We start from the raw sequence: 19399 nt of genomic DNA, 5'->3' as shown, positions 1-19399 counted from the left end.
CTCTTCTAAAATGTCAAGGTGACTGGGGAAATAGGGGAGACTCTCTCTCAGTGCCCATCAAAATTGGAGTAAGAGTTCCTTTGCACAATCCTCAAGAAATGGGGTGAGGCCTGAGAGAGTCTGTTAGTGGGAAGGGGATGGTCCTGTGAGATGTGACAGTGACGAAAGCAAGCCTCTAGACATTGACATTTGCCCAATTGCCCTCCCCACCCCCATCCTTAGACTCATTCCTGCTTCCCACCCAAAACCTCCAGCTCTAGTCCACCCTCCCTCTCAAGCTGGGCTCTTGCCACCCATCTTGCTTTGCTTCCCACACTCTTTTCAGGACCTCTGTCCTCAGCATCCCACAGGGCCACTTTTGCAAGTCACCTGGGACTTTTCATTTCCCCGATTTCCTCCCCTCTGTCTCTGCTGCAGTCTACACTGGTAGCCACTCCTGCTTCCTGAAATGTTCCTCTCCTTGCCTGAGCCACACCCCTGGGATCTCTTTGGGTCCCCTGACCACATACTCTCTCTCGGACTCCTGCGCAGGCGCCCCTTTCTGTCCTATAAATGTCCCTCAGGGTTTTCTTCTTTTCTCAACTTTCCACACAATCTCATCCACTCCAAATTATCTCAATTTCATACATAAACGGCTCCCCAGGATCTGTCTCTAGGTCCAGATGTGTGCTCATTCTCCCTGTGGATGATCCCTAGACACCCCAAATATAAGCCCACTCACCTTCTGCAAAGCCATCTCTTCTACTCCACACAAGAATGACAAGGCCACTGGTCCTAAGGCTTCAGGCTCCCTGCGGCCCTCAGCCTGCCTATCTTCTCCACACTTCATCTTCTTCCCTAGACCTTCCTAGCTCCCCTACCCAAAACTAAGCCACAAGCTTCGCTCGGCCTCCCCAGTAACTTACACCAAGGTCACCCTGGCCTAGAGTCCACTGACAGAATTCATGTCTGCCTCCACCAGGGGTAGAGGGCTCTCTTTCCCCAGCGCTGCTTGGGACTGGGCGTGAGTGTTCATTAAATATTGGGCCTAAGGATCCACTGACCTTCCCTGGGATACTGCCCTGTTGTCAACCCAGTAGCTGCCTTTGCAAGACCCTCAACCTAGCTGGTCTCACCAGTGCTCAAGGGGTGAGCACCTGCATGCTCTCTCAGCCAGAGAGCTAGCTGTGACCTGGACTTCGGCAGGGACACCTGCTCCACCTATCCTCCAGCCCAACCCTCCCACCTGGAGCCCTGTCTCCCTGCAGTGTCTGGGCAGTGATTCTCCTAGATGGGGGAGTGATGGGGCAGGTAACGATTGACATCTTTAGCACACTGCAGGTCCTTTCTCACCATCGCTGCTCCAGGTGCTGACAGGTCCTGAGGAGAGGTTTGGGACTTTGGTGGCCCTCCCCTCCGTGACCTGTCAGAGCTCTGACTCCTCAGTGCCCTCTTGACCCTGTTTCTATTCTCATCCTGTAATACCCCCAGGGGGTTACATGTTCACGGTCCACTTGGAAAGAATTTTCTTTCTTTCTTTCTTTTTCTTGTGGCTCCAGGGAAGCGCAAAACCAGATGCTTGTAAAGGCTAAACCGGTCCGCAGCCTCTCAGCTCAGAACGGTTCTCTGGGGAGTCCCGTGGGCCCAGGTGGTACTGGGGGTGGAGCCTTTGGAAAGGGGGGCTGCACTCACTCTCCTGCCCATCTGGGCTGGCATTTCTTCCCTTCCTCCATGCACCCCATGTCAGGAACAGGGCAACAAAAGGAATGCTGAATAGGACCCCAGCCTACATTCTCAAATTGCTCTGGTCTGGGGGAGAATGTAGTGGAAATTGCAGGAAGAATTTGAAATCGAGAAGAAATCCAGGAACTGGAGCCATGACAGGCTGAGCTTTCAGAGCCAGGGGCCGGAGGGAGGGATGCGGTGGAGGCGGCTCCAGGGACCTCACCCATAACACGTGTGGATGTTCCTTCCGGGTTTCTCCATTCACGTGACCCTCCCCTCCCATACTGTCTATGTCCACCTCCTTCTGTCTCATCGAAAACCAAAGGAGTCCCAGGTCTTATTCCTGAGAGAGAGTCCAGGTGGGTCCCACTCATCTTTGAACTAAACTATATAGGCGGGTCATTGTCCAGCTTATGGACTGGCTAATTTGGGGACAAGTCTGAGCAGCTGGGCAGGCAGATGGGCCTGGGGTATACCGGTCATGTGTATAAAACACAGCTGTCTGGGTACCAGTTGTCTGGGCAGAGTGATTCTCCTAGAGGAGGAGTGGTGGGGCAGGTAATGATTGACATCTTTAGCACACTGGCTCCATTGAGAATACAGCTGCAAGTCATAAAAAGCTGATCAATGGCTGCTTCAACATAAGCTATTAAACATGAAGAGGATGTACCATGGAAACAGCAGGATACACCGGGAGGTGGATCCCTGGCCCTGGGGACCAAGCACCATCCCCGGTGCATTCCATCCTCCCATCCAAATTCCTCATTCTTCGATCCCAGCTTTTTGTAGCTGGAGCAGATCCGGCAGAGTAGGGACATAGGAGGTGAAGGTGCCAGCTGTAGAAGGTGACGGCAGTCAAAGGGCACAGGTCTGTGTAAAGCATAGCGGAACTCTGGGTCTCCCTCTGAGTGAGGTGGGGCCTTAGGAGGGCTTGAGGAGAGAAATGACAGGATCTGACTTTGGGCGAGCAGTGTCACTCTGGCTGTCATGTTGGAAAGATAGAGAGATTGAGAGAGGAAGAGAGAGAAAGGAGAGGAAGAAGAAGGAAGGGACCAGAGTGGAAGCAAGAGACTGGTTAGAGAATGGTGGCTGCAGCAATCCAGGCAAGAGATGAGAGAGACTTGGCCATTGGCCACAGGGATGGATATAAATGATGAGATGAGGTAGATTCTGGAGATTTTGGAGATGGCCTATACACGTGCCATACCCACCACCCTCAGCATTCTCAAGCTACCATCAAGACCTGCCTGCCTTATGAGGCGCCCGAAACACCTCAGGAAAGATTTTATTCCTGCCCCTCTCCCACCTCCCCCTAAATTTAGGCACTTTCTAAAGTTCTAATCTCAGGTTTCTTTTCCTTCCTTCTTTCCTGCTTTTTCTTTTCTTTCCTCCAATGCCATCCATAGGCGTATCCAGATTCCAAACCCACATTTCCAGCCCCAACACTGCCTCCACGACCTCATATTTACTTTGGTAAAACACACAGGGTTGACTCTAGTTGTCCAAACACACATTTCCTCCTGACTCCAATACCGAAGCTCATACACATTGTTGGTGTAAGAAATTTTTTTTTTCCTTTAAATCAAGGACAGGCACCTCCAACTTAAGGTGGCATCCTGCCAAACCATTTATAAAACCTTCCCCTTAAAACAGCAACAAAAGTCTAAAAAGAGAATAGAAACTCAAAATGGATCTGAAAACTAAGGATATCAGCCAACGATTTGCAAACAGTGGGGACTCCAGAGCTGAGGAAGCTGCATTAAAAGACAGACTCAGGAGCCATCCCCGAGTTCTGCCTCCGCATCTGGGGGACCTCTGGCTAGCAGTGGGCAAGGAAAGGCTTTACCCTCTCCACCGCATGTCTCCCCACCCCGACACCTAACTCTAAGAAGAGCCTGCCCAGTCAACTAACCTCTAGCCACTGTCCTACTGCCCAACAGTTGCTTTCTGGTAGTTAAGGAAAAATGCACTAAGTCCAGCCAGTTTTGAAAGTAAGTTCTTTAAATCTCCAGGAAACAGATAATTGACATTTTATATATACTTTCCCTATGTGTATAGTAGAAAGATATAAAGCTATACAAATTTACTTTAAAAGCCCAAGAGGGAGTAGTAGGAGAAAAGCCCTGAAAAGCCCAAGGGGAAAAAAATATCTTAGGTTACTTGTAAACAAAGATTCAAAACCCTAAATATATATATATATGCACATTAAATCCAACAACACATTAAAACAAGAATATATCATGACCAGTGTGGTAAATTGTATTATTGACAAAACATTCACTGCCCCAACCTTCCGGGCACTTCTGCAGAAGGATTATATGCCTGTTCACTGACATCAAGCTCAGGCACTGATATGATTTGACCAATGAAATGTAGGTAGAAGTAACACATGCTACTTCTGAGAAGAAATATTAAGATGTTCTAGTATCTCTCTTTTCCATCTACCATGGGATGCTCCATCAACGTGGGTCCTAAAATTAAGAAGGTATAAAATCAATCCTCTATGTTCATGTAACATGAGCAAGAAATAAACTTATGTTGTCATTCCCAAAGATTTGAGGTTTGTTTGTTACCAGAGCAGAACTTAGCCTAAGCTGATTAACACAACATACAAATACAAAATACAAGGAAAACATTAGAAATTTTATCAATGTAATTAACATTGATAAAAGGAGAAAACCATATAATTGTTTTAATAGATGCAGAAAATGCATTTGATAAAATTCAATATTCAATAATAATAAAACACAAACTAAATATAGAAGGGAATTTCTTTAACCTGATAAAAGAGAGCCACCATAAGCTTAGAGCAGACAGCGTATTTATTAGAAACTTTAGAAACATGCCCATTAAAGTCAGGAATGAGGCTAGAATCCCTGTATCACTGTTTTACTCAATGTTGTACCAGTAGTTATACTTAATGCAATAAGAAAAAAAGGAAAAAACAGGCGTATTGACAGTAAAGAAACATGACTATCAAACTTTGCAGGTAATGCGATCTACTTAGAAAACCCAAGAAAAGTGACCAATAAATAATCCAATCTAAAGAAGAGTTTGCAATTTAGCCAAGTCTAAATCAATATTCAAAAATTAACATCCTTTCATTAACATTCAACAGAAACAATCATTAGATGCCATTTTAAATCAGTGGGAAAAGGGCAGATCATCCCACAGGTTACCCTGAGATAACCAACCAGCGATGAGGAATAAGCGTAAACTTGGATCCCTGCCTTCTACCACAAGTCCACTAAAGATCTAAATATATAAAATAAAACTTTAAGAATTATTTTAAAACATGGAATACTATTTTTATTCCTTGGGATAAAAACAAGGATAATCTGAGAAAATGTCACAACCAAGAGGGAACAAACCTAAGGAAACATGGTAACCAAATGTAACATGGTATCTTGGATGGAATTCCAGAGCAGAAAAAGGATATTAAGTAAAAACTAAGGAAATCGGAATAAACTATGAACTTTAGTTGATAATAATGTTCCAGTATTAGTTGATTCGTTGTAACAAATGTATCATTTTAATGTAAGATGTTAATAATAGGGAAAATAGGGCATCTATATATTTACTTTTTCTATAAGGCCAAAACTTCTAAAAAAAAATTTATTGGTAAAAAATAACTAATACAACTGAAAGGATAAATAAATGTACAATTATAGTTAGATGCTTCACCAGTCTTCTATCAACAACTGATAAATATAGAAGAAATCAACAACACTATCAACCAACAGGATCTAACTAACATCTATAGAACATTCCACCCAACAATAGCAGAATACACACCCTTTGCAAGCACCATAGATCATATGGGCCATAAAACAAACATCGACAAATTTAAAAGAATTGAAATCATACAGTCCATCTTCACTTGGGAAACAAAATAAGTTTATATTTTTTATTTATTTAGTAAACTTATTTATTGAAGCATAATTAAACTACTTTAGTACAGAGGCTGGCATACAAAAGGAAATCACAAAAGTCTAGTGAATAAACAAAAGAATGAATGAAGAAAATACTTCCTCTTGGGGGCCAAGGCCTCTTTTTACTGTTATGAAAAATAAATGATACTCTATAATAAGTTACAATCTTACTTTATTCACTTATTCAACATTAGTTAAAGGTATTTCCTATGATTAATTGTGTTTTTTTTTTTTTTTTTTGTCTTGACTTTGTTTTTGTTTGGGGGTGTTTCTGTTTTTGTTTTTTCCATTCAGAAAAGCTCACAGAGAACCCAGTACATGTTCTCCCTGCAAAAGGGCCGTAGTCCAAGATGGCCAGCAGATGGCGCCAGAGGACACGGTTCAGCCGATGAGGCTGTTCTTACTCCCAGAGACACTCCTTCCCAGCTCTTCTCTCCCGGCTGTAGTGGGACTGGGAACCAGCCCAGCCTTTCCTGTGTCTCCTCTACAGCCTGAGGCTCCCCGCCGGTAATTACTAGGGTAAGAATAGTGAGGATGCTGAGAGAGCAAGTGTAGAAAATGCTAGTGTGAAGCTTGACTGTGAAACGGAGGCAAGGGAAGGTGGTAGCAAGAGGAGGGTGGGTGATGGGAAAGACATGGGCATATTGGAATGTGGATGGGGAGGATGTCGTGGAGAGAAGGGCAAGAGTTGAGAATGAGGCAAGTCCCTGAGTTTAGGACATGAGATGCCCAGGTGGAGGGTCACACACTTCCTCTGTGTGTTTGGGGGATGGGTGTTTAAAAGGAACAGAGTAAGGCTGGCTATTTGTAGACTTGGTGAGGAAGTTGCCTCCAATTGGCTTCTATTTCGTCTGTGACACAAACCATGTTGTTTGTTGACAGTAAAGAGGCAGGAAGGGCCAGAGGTTGAAGGGGAGAGCTGACGAGGGAAAAGGGAAACTTGGGCGGGGGGAGGGGGGCAGGTTGCAGCCAACACTAAGGGTAGATCCAGAAGTTGGTGCCATTCAGTTTGGCTCCTTCTTTCACTTGTTTGTTCATTCTGTAAATATTTGATAACCTACTATTACACCAGGCACTATTTTGGACACTGTTAACTTACATTCGTGGGGGAAGGGGAAAGATTCAGACAAATAAACAAACGTATAAACAACAAAAAATGACAAAAGGGAAAGAGAAGACCTATGAAGAAACAAGCAAGGGGAGGGAACAGAGTGCCAGGAGTGCTGTGAAAATGGGGTGCTTAGAGAAGACTTCCTAGAGAAGTGACAGCTGAGTGGGGATCTGAATACAGTGAGGGAAAGAGACCTGCAAATATCTGGGGACAAGCATTCCAGATGAAAAGGACTACCAAGGCCAAGGGAAGGGGGCAAGAAGTGGGAGCCAGTGGACAAATTACATGGGATGTTGGAAATCACCTTTTATGTTAGGTGTGATGGGAGTCGTTGGAAACCAGAGGAGCACAGGACTATAGTCACATTTTAAAAGGATCACACTGGCTGCTGTGTGGAGAACAGGCTAAGGGGCAAGCATGGAAGAAGGAACACCACACAGGAGGCCATCAATGGCAGAGGTGAGGGGAACAGGGTAAAAAGTACCAACCGATCAGATTCAGGATGTGCCTCATTGGTAGAGCCAATAAGAGTTGTTGATGGCAAATCTCACGATCAGATGTGGAGTGTGAAAGACAGTCAATGATTTGGGCGTTTGCCCTGAGCAAAATGGTGGGACCGCCGACTCAAATTGAGTAGAGAAGATTTGAGAAGGGGAGGATCAAGGGTTCTACTTTGGATGTGTTAAGCCCATGGAAAAGATCCTGTAGGCAGTGTTGTGTTGTTTGCTCTTCTTTGCTTTGCTTTGGCCAGCAGCTGTGGCTCTATGTTTTTCTCCAGCTGTACCTCTGGTGACTCAGACTCAACTGTGGAGAAAGCTGACAGTGGATGCATGAGTAGGCTTTAACAGAACAAAAGGCAAATGAGTTGAGGATATTGAAAAGAGACTAAGTAAAATGACAGATAATTGAAAACCCACTCCTGGAACCAATTTTAATTAGTCAGAACTAATTAAACTAGTTTAACACTAGTGATAAAAGCCTAACCCAAGCTAGTTAAGCAAAAGAGGAACCAGTGGTTTGTGTAGCTGGAAAGTACACTGCAGTAGCTCAGAAATTGGCCAAGACATCTGGTCTTGATCATGGCCTTGAACGGGCATGGACAGATGACAGTGCGACCCCACATGCCCCACATATGAGAAGGGGCATGTGACAGATCTAAGACAAAAAGGAGTAATGGGCTCTGCAGTGAAATGGAGGGGAAACACCCAATCCAACAGATCAAAATTGCTCAAATACTGAGCTCACTAAAATAAAATATGCCTGACATGGTCCCCTAACAGAGATCCAGGTTTTGAACATGCCTGCTAAATCAATGTTCAACAATAACCACTAGAATCATGGGAGGTGAGAATGGCTTTTGTATCCATCACATTCAGTTAAATAGTTTGAAGCAGGGCTATGGCCAACCTCTTCCTTTCTTATATGAAATACCTAACATGAGCTTAGATGTCCTGAATGCCACCTTAGTAGGGCCACAACTCCTCCTGTTTTTTGAGATTTGATTATCCTACACAAATCATGAGTAGTCTCCACCAACAGCCTAGCCAGTCATTAAGAGAAAGCACAGCCTCAAGTAACATTACCATTATGTTTGGCAGAGCATTCATTAGACAGGCAGTTCTGTAGAACTGATCAAGCAGCTCACCTCACTCTGCATCTCAGGGTTACCCTTGGGCTCATCCCAACAGGCCCAAGAGAATGTAGGGTGACTCAAACCAGAGGTGCTTCACTCCTGCATTTATTTGTGGGGAGAGCAGACATTCCAAGGGATTCCCATGAAGTGGGAACAACATGCTGCTCATCTGTCCAGTAGCAACAAAAGTGGAAAGAGATAGTTCCTGCTGAGTACCTCAGGTCCCTTGAAGGAATATTTCTGGGCTTTCACAAAACCACAACTGAGTACCTTGCCCATGAATTCACTAGTGCTGACAGCACAAGGAACAATGCAAACAATTCTACATAGAATCTAGTGCCAAGAAAGAACTTTACTCTCAAGTGACTTTCCACGAGTGATAGGAATTGGATAGTAGGTATTGGCTCGGGTGTTAGCCTGAGCATGTTACATTTTCCACCCCTGATCAGGTCCTTTGTGTTTCAATCAATGCCAAGGCTACTTCAGAAACGGTCCCAGCAAGGGACTCATGCTGCATTAATGGTACACCAGCCTTTCCTCACTTCTGAATGATGCTTGCTTTTCTTTGTTTATCTGCCTTGAATCTGCTTTTGGAACCGTAAATCATTAAGTGCTACTCACGTTACACAATTATTTGATATAGAAGCAGTGCATTGGAGAGCTGACTGCTTTGGCAGCCTCTCCAGGGTTACCCCTCTTGCACCTGTTCCCACCTGTGTCCCCAAGCCTTCCCCCTCCCCTCCCTCACAGAGTTGCTCCCTTCTCCTTGAGATGACATCCTTTCCAAGCTGCATGGCCTTGCACAGCCCCACATGAGTCCTTCTGGGAATCTCAATTTCCTCTGCTGTGAAATGATCCCAGCCTCCCTCCCATGGCTACAGATGCCCAGATGAGGGGACAGAGGCAAGGAGTCTGGTAAACGGTGATATCCTATGTAAATGCGAGGCCAATCCTTATCACCATGCAGCCAGTGGAGCATAAATAGGTCCTTCCTCCCTTTATCTGCTCTCATGATGTGTCATTTCTGTTGCAAGGAAGAAATTCACTGAGCCAATACAACTGTATGTTTTGGGAGGGGAGAGTTGGGGGGAAAGCATTATCATACTCTTTTTAAACATTTTAAATTAAGCTATAGCATACACACAGAAAAGTATATAAATCTTCAGTGTGTAACCCATTTTATCAGTGTATAACCCAATGCATTTTACCACAACCCATATCAGGATATGGAACATTTCTATAACCAAGAATATATGCCACACTCCCTCCCAAGCACCACCACATCCCCTCATTTCTAACACCATAGTTTTGCAGATTCCTGAACTGCATATAAAATAAATCATAGAGTATATACAAGCATATCTCCTAGGAGATATTGCAACTTCGGTTCCAGACCATCACAATAAAGTGCATCGTAATCTTTTCGTTGGTGGAGGGTTTTGCCTTCAATTTGTAAAAACATCTATGAAGCCCAATAAAGCAAAGTGCAATAAAACAAGGTATGCCTGTAGCCTTGTGCCTGGCTTATGTCATTCAACATAACATTTTTGAGATTAATAGATGTTGCAAATATCAGCTTATTTTATTGTATTTGCACATTAGTATTCCATTGTATGAATGTACTATAGTTTGACCATTTGACATCTGGGCTGTTTCCAGTTTTTAGCTAATTACAAACTGGATTGCTATGAACAAAAGTACTGGTATGTCTTTTTGGTGGACATATGTACTCATTTCTCTTGAGTGTGTATACCCAGGAGTGGAAATGCTGGTGGGCACATGACCAGCTTTAGTAGATTGTAGCTATACCCATTTCCACTCTCTCCAGCAATGGCCTCGTGTTTGTTCGTTTGTTGTTTTTGTTGTTAGGTTTTTTTGGATAGCACCAGCCTCTTCTTTTAATCATGCAATAAAATGAGCCTGCAGAGATGAACAGACTGTGATTCAAGCCTCAGCATCACCACTTACCTGAATGATGATGGATGATTAACTCTCAGAGGTTTCGTTTCCCATGAGGATAAATTGCAGACTTCAGCCTGAGCTGGCATTCTTGTCAAATCGAGACCATGAGCTCAGCATTTACAACTGACATCCTATCTGGCAAGTGGTCCGCACTGAGCAAATACCCTCCTTCTCTCTTGATCACACCTGAAGCCCCCAACATGCAGTCCCAAAAGATATTTCAGGCCTTTTCATCCTCATGGAGTCCTTTAAAATTCCTATGCCTGTGATCCTAAAAACCTACTTATGGCCTTCTTCCCCCTTGCTTATGTGACGAATCACTTCTGTCCATCTCATCACAGTTTATGGGAAAAAGCCAGGATGTGGTTCCATGCTGGATCCGTGCCCTCTGAAGTGAAGTTAATAGAAAGTCCTTCCCACAGAATAACTCGAGGTCAGGAAAGAGACACTCTTTAACTAAAACAGGGTCAAAATTTATATCACCTGTTTAAGTAGTGTTATAGAAAGATTGCCAAGATACATTACGTTAATGAAAAAGAGCAAAACACAGTAAAAATACTTTGTCCCTTTTGCATAAAAAGGCCAGAGAAGAGTTTATATTCCTATTGACTTATATCTAGAAATGGATACACAAGACTAACAACATGGGTCTGTGAGGAGCAGCAAGGGCATGGGGACAGGTCTGGGGGGATATGTTCCATTGTAGCCTTTTATGACTTTTGAGCTTGGAAGAACCACATTAACAGATTCTCTCTGTTCAAAATATTTTTAATGTCTCTATTTATAATTTTTTAAAGTTATACATCAGGTGAATATGAATCCCTGATATAAACTCCATGAAGATGCCTGGTGGATCATCCCTGGCAAAGCAAGATACCTGTTCAGTATGTGCGCGTGGATGGGGGTACTTGCAGGTGGTGCAGGTAGGAAGGTATCTCCTCGTTGGACAGCTCCATCATAACCTGAGGTGAGGGAGGAGAGGACGTAGAGTATATCAAGGGCAGTTTCTAAGAAGGAGACCAAACCTTAGCTAAACAGAATTAGAGCAGGGGCCCACCTGGCTTCTCACAACTTCCTCTACCACCCAACCCTTCAACTCTACATAATTCAAGCTCTATCACTAGAAATCTGGAGTCACAAAATGACTAAATGTGTATTAGATATAGTGTGTAGGTGGAAGGGTGTGGGATGGTGTATCTGTGTGGCAGTGTGTGTGTGGGTGAGTATATGTAAGGGGTGTGTGTGTGTGTCTGTGTCTGTGTCTGTGTGTATGTTTTCACTCAGCAAAAAGAGCAGAAAAGACTATACCCCAATAAGGGGTAGCCCCTTGGAACACAGTAGGTGGACAACACTTAGAGATATCTCCCTGCCCAAAAAGTGGCCAGACTACCCACCTTACCAGAAGTCAACAAGAGCCACTCCGGGGGCCAAGACCTAGGACTCCATGGCCAAGTGATACTGATTAATAATTAACACATTTGAGCTTGGCATGAAGCCACAATAGGTGTCCCCTTCCATGGCACTCACCTTCATTCCATGTGGCCACGTCACCCAATTAGTCTCAGAGAAGTCCAGCAAAAAGCTGGCCGGCAGACCCAGGCCTATCCTGAAGGAGCTGGGGCTGGGCAGTGAGGGGCCCCTATTCCTGAGGATTCTCACTTGCAGGAAGGCAAACCACCAAAAACAGATTGGGATGAGGGGATATCTGTTCCCATAAAGGCAGGCACCTTCCCTTCTGGGGACACAGCCAGCCCCATGGCTCCCCCAACTATCTCCTCACTCAAAAGGGTTGTGATTAAACACACATACACACAAGAGTCTGAGGAAAACAGAAGAGAGGAGCTGAGGAGCATGGGAAGGGCAAGCCTCTTTTATTATCCCAAAATGCAAAGTATTGAAGGCACTTACAATAATGAGGTGGGAGGGGAGGGGAGGTCAGAGGTCAGAGCACAAAAGTAAATTGATGGGCCGCCCGGCAAGGAGAAAAGGAAAAGCTACAAGGCCAGGTCTGAAGCCAGTCAGGGTCTAGCTCTACAAAAAATACAAATCCATTCTACAGAGGATTAGGAAATTAAGAGCATAAGGCAGCAAGGGGCAGGGCTGGCAGTCACAAGTTAGTGGTTCTTTAAGGAACACGCTCAGCAGTGACGAGGGCCCTCAAGTCCCCTGCTGGAAGAGGTCTCTGTACATCTCGATGAGACGAGCAGCCTCACGCTGACCAGAGAGCAGAGCACCATGGGTAGTAGAGTAGTACTTGCGGTGGGTGGCCTCACCCGAGAACAGCACCTGCATGGGCTGGGTGAGGGATGGAGAAGTGAGGGTGGAGCAGGCAGAGAGGCTAAGAGGCTACTTGTTTGCCCCAGAACCCCATCCATACTACAAGTCACAGAGGAATGAGCAGGTATCTGAGATGCAGGTATTGCTGCTTCCAGAGGATGAGGAGTTATCCACCCCACCTGGCCACCTTCCCTTGCTTCTGCCCCAAACATCCAGTTCTCAGTTCTGTCTGCTCAGAGGCTTTTAGGAGTCCTGGCTCTGTAGCCTCAGAAGCTCACTGTGCCTCTTACCAGAGAACTCAGGGCAAATGGTTTAACCTTCCTAAGCCTTTTGTCATCTGTAAAATGGGTTTATACTACCTACTTCTGAGGGTGGTTGTAAGGATTAAGTGAAATAATGTATCTAAAGCACTTAGAACCTGGAAGAACATAAGCACTGGATAAAGTTAGGCGGTAATTTAACAAACCTTTATGGAGCCCCTATTAGGATCCAGGGACTGTTCTGGGCACTTGGAAGATAAAAGGTGACCAGGCTGCTGCTTTGAGGAGCTTGCTTGCTGGTGGGGAAGCCAGACACGAAACCCAATTATTAACAGTGTCATATATGACGTGATGGGTGTTTGGGTGAAGTGCTGAGAGCCCAGAAAAGAGGCTCAAGGTTAGCAGGAGACACACAAAGCTTCCCAGAGGACAGGACCTTTGGGCTGCTTCTTGGAAGATGCTGGGTAAATAAATAGGACAAATAATGTTTCAGGAAGAAGGAAAATGGGAGCAAAAATGCATCAAAGCAGGCCTCGTTTAGGGGACAGTGACAATTTTGGTACAGCCAGGACTCAGCCTTGAGATAGCTGGCTGTCTAGGTGGGGTCCAGACAAAGCACAAGTGTTTGCATTCCAAGCTTGAGTTTGGACTTTAGCCCAGGGCATCTCAAACTATATGTGCAAAGGCACCAGCTAGGGAGCCTGGTAGGGTGAAGTTTTAATTCGGCAGGTCTGGGTGGGCTGAGAGTCTACATTTCTAACACGCTACCATGTGATGCAGAGTCTACTGGTCCACGGACCACGCACTTTGAGTAATGAGCTTTTAACCCTCCAAACAAGGAGCCCACAGAAGTGGCTGAACTGAAAGGGGGAGCTCATCTTATGGCAGAAGGCAAACTGCCTACTCCCACATCTATTCTCCTTTCTCCTCAGTAACAAAGCTCTGATTTTTAACTGGGTCCATTGCCATATAGAATAAAAATGACATATCTTAGCCTTCCCAGCAGCTAGTGTGGTCATGTGACTAAGTTCCAGCCAATCAGCTTCAAGTGCACTGATGCTTAGAGAAACTGATTCAGCTCCAAGCACCCCCCTCCTTCCAGCCTAAAATGCAAATGTGATAGCAGCAGCCTCTGGAGCCCTCTTGAGCCAAAAGGAGACCTTGAAGATGGAGCCCGGTGCTAATGATACCAGGTCTTGACACCTACTCTGTATTTCCTTTTGTGTGATAAAGTAAATTTCTTTAAGCCACAGTTAATTTTTGTTTTGCTTTGCTTTTTTAGAGGATGGCTGTAGCAGCAGTGAGGGCCTTTTCCTCTCTCTCCCTGAGCACAGCTGGGCACACAACGCACCTTGCTGGTTGGTTGACTCCATGATGGTGGATAGAGGCCACTGAAAGCATCAATTCCACCAAGTAAATGTTTTAAATATAACTACGATTGGTTTTAAAATTTATTGCACCTTATTACAATCCATTTTATGGGAACAGATATATAATTTTTTCTCTCATATTTATTAATTACCTCTATATAATATTATATAGTTGATATAATTTGGGGGAGGGTCAGTTTGGTCAATTTTATATTCTAAAATATATTGGGGAGTAAGTCAATAAAACATATTGGAAAAACTTACTTCCATTGAATCAGTGCTGTCCAATAGAACTTTCCATGATCATAGAAATGTTCTATAGCTACATAATCTAACATGGTAGCCACAAGCCACATGTGGCTGCTGAACTTAAAATCTGCCTAGTGCAACTGAGGAACAAAAATTTTAATTTATTAATTTAAATTTTAATTAACAATTTAAATTAAATGTGGCTAATGGCTACCATATTGGACAGCACAGCATTAAATGGCTCAGTTTTTATAACCTCGAGAAAGCGTTTAACATCTCAATTTGATTCCATCTTTTCTTCCAGATGTTAAGTGCACATTGTCTTGTTTTCTTTTCCATTAGAGCACCCGCTACATCCCTGCCTCAGCTTGGTACCCCTCAGTGAACACCGCCCTCCCCCTAGGCCAAACACACATACAGAATACACACGCCCACACCTCCCAGACTTTTCACCCTGAACCCCCACATACTGAGCACACCCTCACTCACCGCCATCTTGGAGCTCTCTGTGTACGGCAGGGGCTTGGCCAGCTTCTCCACGTCTGCCCCACTAGAGCCCACCCGTGTGTACGAATAAGAACCTCGGAAGTAGGGGTTGCTGCCCCAGGCTGAGCGCAGGATTCGCCGAGGTTTGGGAATGTTGGGGTTTCCTGTTGGGGAGTCAGAAGAGCCAAGAGGAAGGATAAGAAACGGCTGCACATAGAAGACACGCTGAGCAGAGCGCTGCTATCCAACTCCAGGGCTCTAAGCGGGCCAGGCTGCTATGGGGAAGCACGGAGGATGGCGGAGGAGGGAGGCTGAGGTTCCAGCTGCATGTACCTCACGTCTCCTTGTGACCCCCAGCAAAACACCTGATTTCCTTGGGCCTTAATTTTCCTATCCAAAAAGCATTCTAGATAATCATGTTTCCTTCCAATTTCAGGGGTTGGCTTTCCTGAGATAATGGATGAAAGATGTTCAACTAAAAGAACTGGACAGTAAAACAAAAATCCATTTAATAAGACAATAATATCAGTAGGATATGCGCAATCTGAGGTTTTGCGGTGACATCTGAGACTTTACTATCAGCTCTTATTAAAAAGAAACACAAAACCTAGGGTTTTGAGCATCTCAAGCTCCAGACGGGGGAGAGCCTTCAATTTAGTCGGAGGCTGAGATGTTGTACCCAGTGGCAGCTCTCCCAATGGCCGCGCCACCTCGGTTTCACAACCTGTGGAGGGGAGAGCCACCACGTGGTTCAGGGGCGTCAGAGGGCCTGGCAGAGGATGGCAGACCGATGGAGCGAGGCGGTGGAAGCGGTGGCTCAAGGCCGCACCTGTGAACTGCCGCAGCATCTCCGTGCAGATCTCGGCCACCGCCTCGTCGTCGCACTTCTCCATGACAAGGGCCTCCTCCCCACAGATCCAGCCACTCAGCACGTGGCCGTAGCGCTCTGGTGGGTAGAGGACATCGAAGCCACAGATCTTGCGGTACCAGAGCTCAGGCGGGTAGGTGAGGGCGCGGCTCTCCGCCTCGTCCTCCCACACAAACTGTAGGCTGTTGCACTCAGGGCCCCAGAAGGGCTCCTCAAATTCCAGAAAGATCTTGTCAGTGGTGCCGATGCCCAGGCGGTGGATGGCAGCCACCTTCTCCGCAGGCAGGCCCGGCTGGAAGAAGCTGGCGTGCTGCCTCTTGAGCACGCCCAGCGACACGGTCACGATCACGTGGTCTGCCGGGATCACCTCGCAGTCCTCGCACTCCACCAGCACCGGCCACTGCTCGTCCTCATCCCGCCTGTCCCCATGGGGCTCCCCTCCACCCTGGCCGCCCTCCCTAGCATTGTGATTGTGGTCACCCTCACCCCAGGGCTCAATCTCAGGACCCCGGGGGCGGCCTGAGGCCTGGTCCCAATGCACGCAACGGACAGGTTTCCCCAGCTGGATGACATGGGCCGGGATGCCCTCGGCCAGCAGCTCCACTACCCTCACGAAGCCTGAGGGGATGATGTGGTGGGCACCGGGGATCTCTGTCCACTCCCCAAAGGCGCTCAGGGATACCTCGTCCATGCTGTGCGAGCTACTCTCACAGCTCTCCACCTGTGGGAAGAGCCAAAGAAAAGTCAGGAAATGGTCAGGGCCAGGCAGGGGTGGGAACAGGACCTCAGAGCAGCACGCCCTCCTTGACCCAGACTCCTCAGAGCGGGTCTTCTTCACTCTGGCACCTGTACTCAACTAAGCTTCCACACAGCAAAGATACCTTCAGGTACTGCTGGATCATGGCGAGCTTCAGCCGCTTGGTGGCTTCCGGGTCGTCAGGGTCATCCCTGATGCGGTTGCGCACCTCTTCCCGGGTGAACACCCCCACGCTGTTCTGACTCTCAGCATTGACTGGTTTACCATGCCGGAAGAACTCCTGGGTCAAGTTATAGACCTGCCAGAGAGACCCGAGGAGACTGAAAACACACTCCTTCATCCTATCTCCATCTCAGATTGAAGGCCCCCGATGCAAAAGCTGCCACATCCCAGACGTCCCCAGATACACTGAGCCTGTGACCTATCTCCCTTGGTGCATCGGTGTGGCTCTAGATGCTGCACTGAGACTGCACCAAAAGGTCAGAGCTCGAGGATAACGAGCTCTTCCAGAAACTGCCCTCAAAAGCCATCCGAGCCTGTGAGGGAGGCCGAATGAGCTGCAGAGTCTGTTACTGAGCATTTGCTTACAAAAGTAAAATGTTTGCTGCCTGTACAGTCTGTGGGAAAGGATCCTCCCTTCATGAACTCTATAAGGCCAAGCAGACCACCTACTTCAGAACCCAGATTTGCACACATTTCCCTTTTCCAAGAACCAAGTGCACAGACTTTTTCCCTGCCACCTCTGCCCAAGCATGTCTGCTTAACTCTCTCCGGGGAAGGCAATCTGGAGCTGTGGCCTGGCCAGTGTTTGTGGGAAGAGAGAGTAGAAGGGGCCCTGAAGTTTGATCTCCCAGGAGACCCTGCCAGACCCCGCTCAGGTCCACACAAGATACTACCTTTACTGCAGGACTCAGACGCAGGTAAGGAAGATAGCCATATTGATTGGGGCAGAGCATGCAGCGGGCAGGGACGCCACAGTGTGCCAAGGAATGGAAACAAATTTTGTGGTCATATTTTGGCAAGAACTCCAACCCACAACTCATCGACAGAAAGTAATGAATGGCCCCTTGGAGTGGGTCCTACAACCTCCCCTGCCTGCCTGGTATCACCCTCACCAAACACCAGGCAGGTCTCCCTGAGGAAAGAAAGCCAGTCCTGACATGCAATCCCTAAAGGGCAATGTCTGAGCCCCAACGTTCACTCAATAAACATTTACTGAACTCTGTGCCTAACACAGGTTGTAATGGTGAGCCAGACTGACATAGTGCTGAACCCCTGCCCTCACCCACATTGGGGAGACATCACAACATGTTTTTATAGAATATGCTGTGATAGGAAAAACCCAGGGGTTGTGAGATCAACCCAGACAACCTTGAACAATCAAGAGACAGCCAGGTTGGCAGTGGGAGAGAAAGGAAAAGTCTTTCAGGCAGAAGGAGCAGCATACTCAAAGATGAGAGAGAGGGAAAGAGAATGTAAATCCATTCAGTTCAAAGTGGTTCAGTCTTGCTGAAGTGGGCAGCGAGGAAAGAGAAGTTGCAAGAGATGACTCTGGAAAGGCAGGCAAGGGCCAGGGCATGAAGAACTAAGGGACTTGATTTTATCCAACGGCCTGACATCAGGGAAGGGGTGTGGGTGTGACTACATGTCCACTCTCCCTCCCAGGACACTGGCAAATGTAGGTTTTCTGGCCAAACACTTGTTGCTAGTGCCGATTAATGGTGCATTTTCCCTTCATAAAGTGAGTTTAAATTTGGACAGCACACATCCATGGGAATGTGTCTTCCCTGTAACCCAGCCCTGGTGTAGACCCTGGGGCTGCAGCGTGAAGGAAGGAACATGGCATTGCCCACCCCCAACCATTCCAGTCAAGGGAAAGGCCTTTACATAAGATAGAAACATAATTTAAACATGTCTCTGAAGTACAAAATATAAAAAAGTAATGAGTTAAATTGTTTATTTTTCCTCCCTTCAGTCACAAGGTGCTGGGTGTTTGGCCCTAACTGGAGTCCTCAGCAATTTCTTCACCCAGTATCACTGCCAAAGAGTTAGGCTTTCACTTCTCTTCCTTCTCCCTGGGTTTTTTACCTTGGCTGATAACCAACATGGTAGCCAGTCCTTAGCTCATGTTGACTAGAGGCCAAAATGCCCAGCTGAGGAGTAATAAATTGAGTCCATCTGTGTGACTCTTTGTGTCAATCACCAACTAGGACAGACTTAACCAAACATGGGTTTGTCATATGGGTACAGTCTCCTGCTCAAGGCTAAATGACATCTTCCTGGTATGACCCAAGGGAAATGGGCAAGCCTATAACAGCTAATACCCACTCCAATTCTCATTAAGCACTTTTTGTCAGGATCCCATTTAATCCTCATAACACTATGAAGTATGTATAACTATGTCCATTTTACAGATGAGGAAAGTAGGACTCAGAGATGCTCAATAACTTGCTCATGGTAATAAATGGTAGAACTAATATCTGAATCAAGGTAGTCTTGCTCCAGAAAGTAAGATCTATGTGGTGTTACTGCACAAATTCATTTATTTGTTAACAAATATAATATATTCGAATGAGTCATCACCTTTGGAGGGAGGCTGCATATTCATCAGCACTGATTAAGAGCTACATGAGGAACTCTATGGACCTCATAGTTAACACCTTCTCCTTCTCGACCTAAGCATCACAACCCTACCTTATCCATCCTACTTCTCACAACTCACACTCTTGGTTTTCAAAAATCAAACCCACAAGAGAAAGTTGATGATGATCTACTTTTAATGATATTTAA

The 19399-nt window shown here is 46.1% G+C and overlaps 1 protein-coding gene across 7 annotated transcripts in view; it reads right to left on the bottom strand.

The window, feature by feature from the left end:
• Nucleotides 1-26: 26 nt before the first annotated feature.
• Nucleotides 27-19399, bottom strand: part of SMOX (spermine oxidase) — a 46598-nt gene continuing 27225 nt past the window's right edge. For 2 of the 7 annotated variants that reach the window (XM_016135524.2, XM_016135594.2), the window contains exons 4-8: nucleotides 16734-16907; nucleotides 15814-16573; nucleotides 14988-15148; nucleotides 13086-13175; nucleotides 12186-12637 (exon numbers count right to left, since the gene is read on the bottom strand). In XM_016135524.2, coding sequence (XP_015991010.1) covers nucleotides 12500-12637; nucleotides 13086-13175; nucleotides 14988-15148; nucleotides 15814-16573; nucleotides 16734-16907 — 1323 coding nt within the window. In that variant the 3' untranslated portion in view covers nucleotides 12186-12499. Of the gene's footprint in view, nucleotides 4176-11094; nucleotides 11305-11869; nucleotides 12638-13085; nucleotides 13176-14987; nucleotides 15149-15813; nucleotides 16574-16733; nucleotides 16930-19399 lie in introns of those variants that run through there. The other 5 variants (XR_004953644.1, XM_036229638.1, XM_016135899.2 and 2 more) reach the window with 5 other exon arrangements.

This window comes from Rousettus aegyptiacus, unplaced genomic scaffold (assembly GCF_014176215.1).
Source record: "Rousettus aegyptiacus isolate mRouAeg1 unplaced genomic scaffold, mRouAeg1.p scaffold_m13_p_12, whole genome shotgun sequence".
NCBI classification, from domain to species: Eukaryota; Metazoa; Chordata; class Mammalia; order Chiroptera; family Pteropodidae; genus Rousettus; species Rousettus aegyptiacus.
The sequence above is the reverse complement of the archived record's forward strand: the minus strand, read 5'-3'. Positions and strand labels throughout refer to the sequence as shown.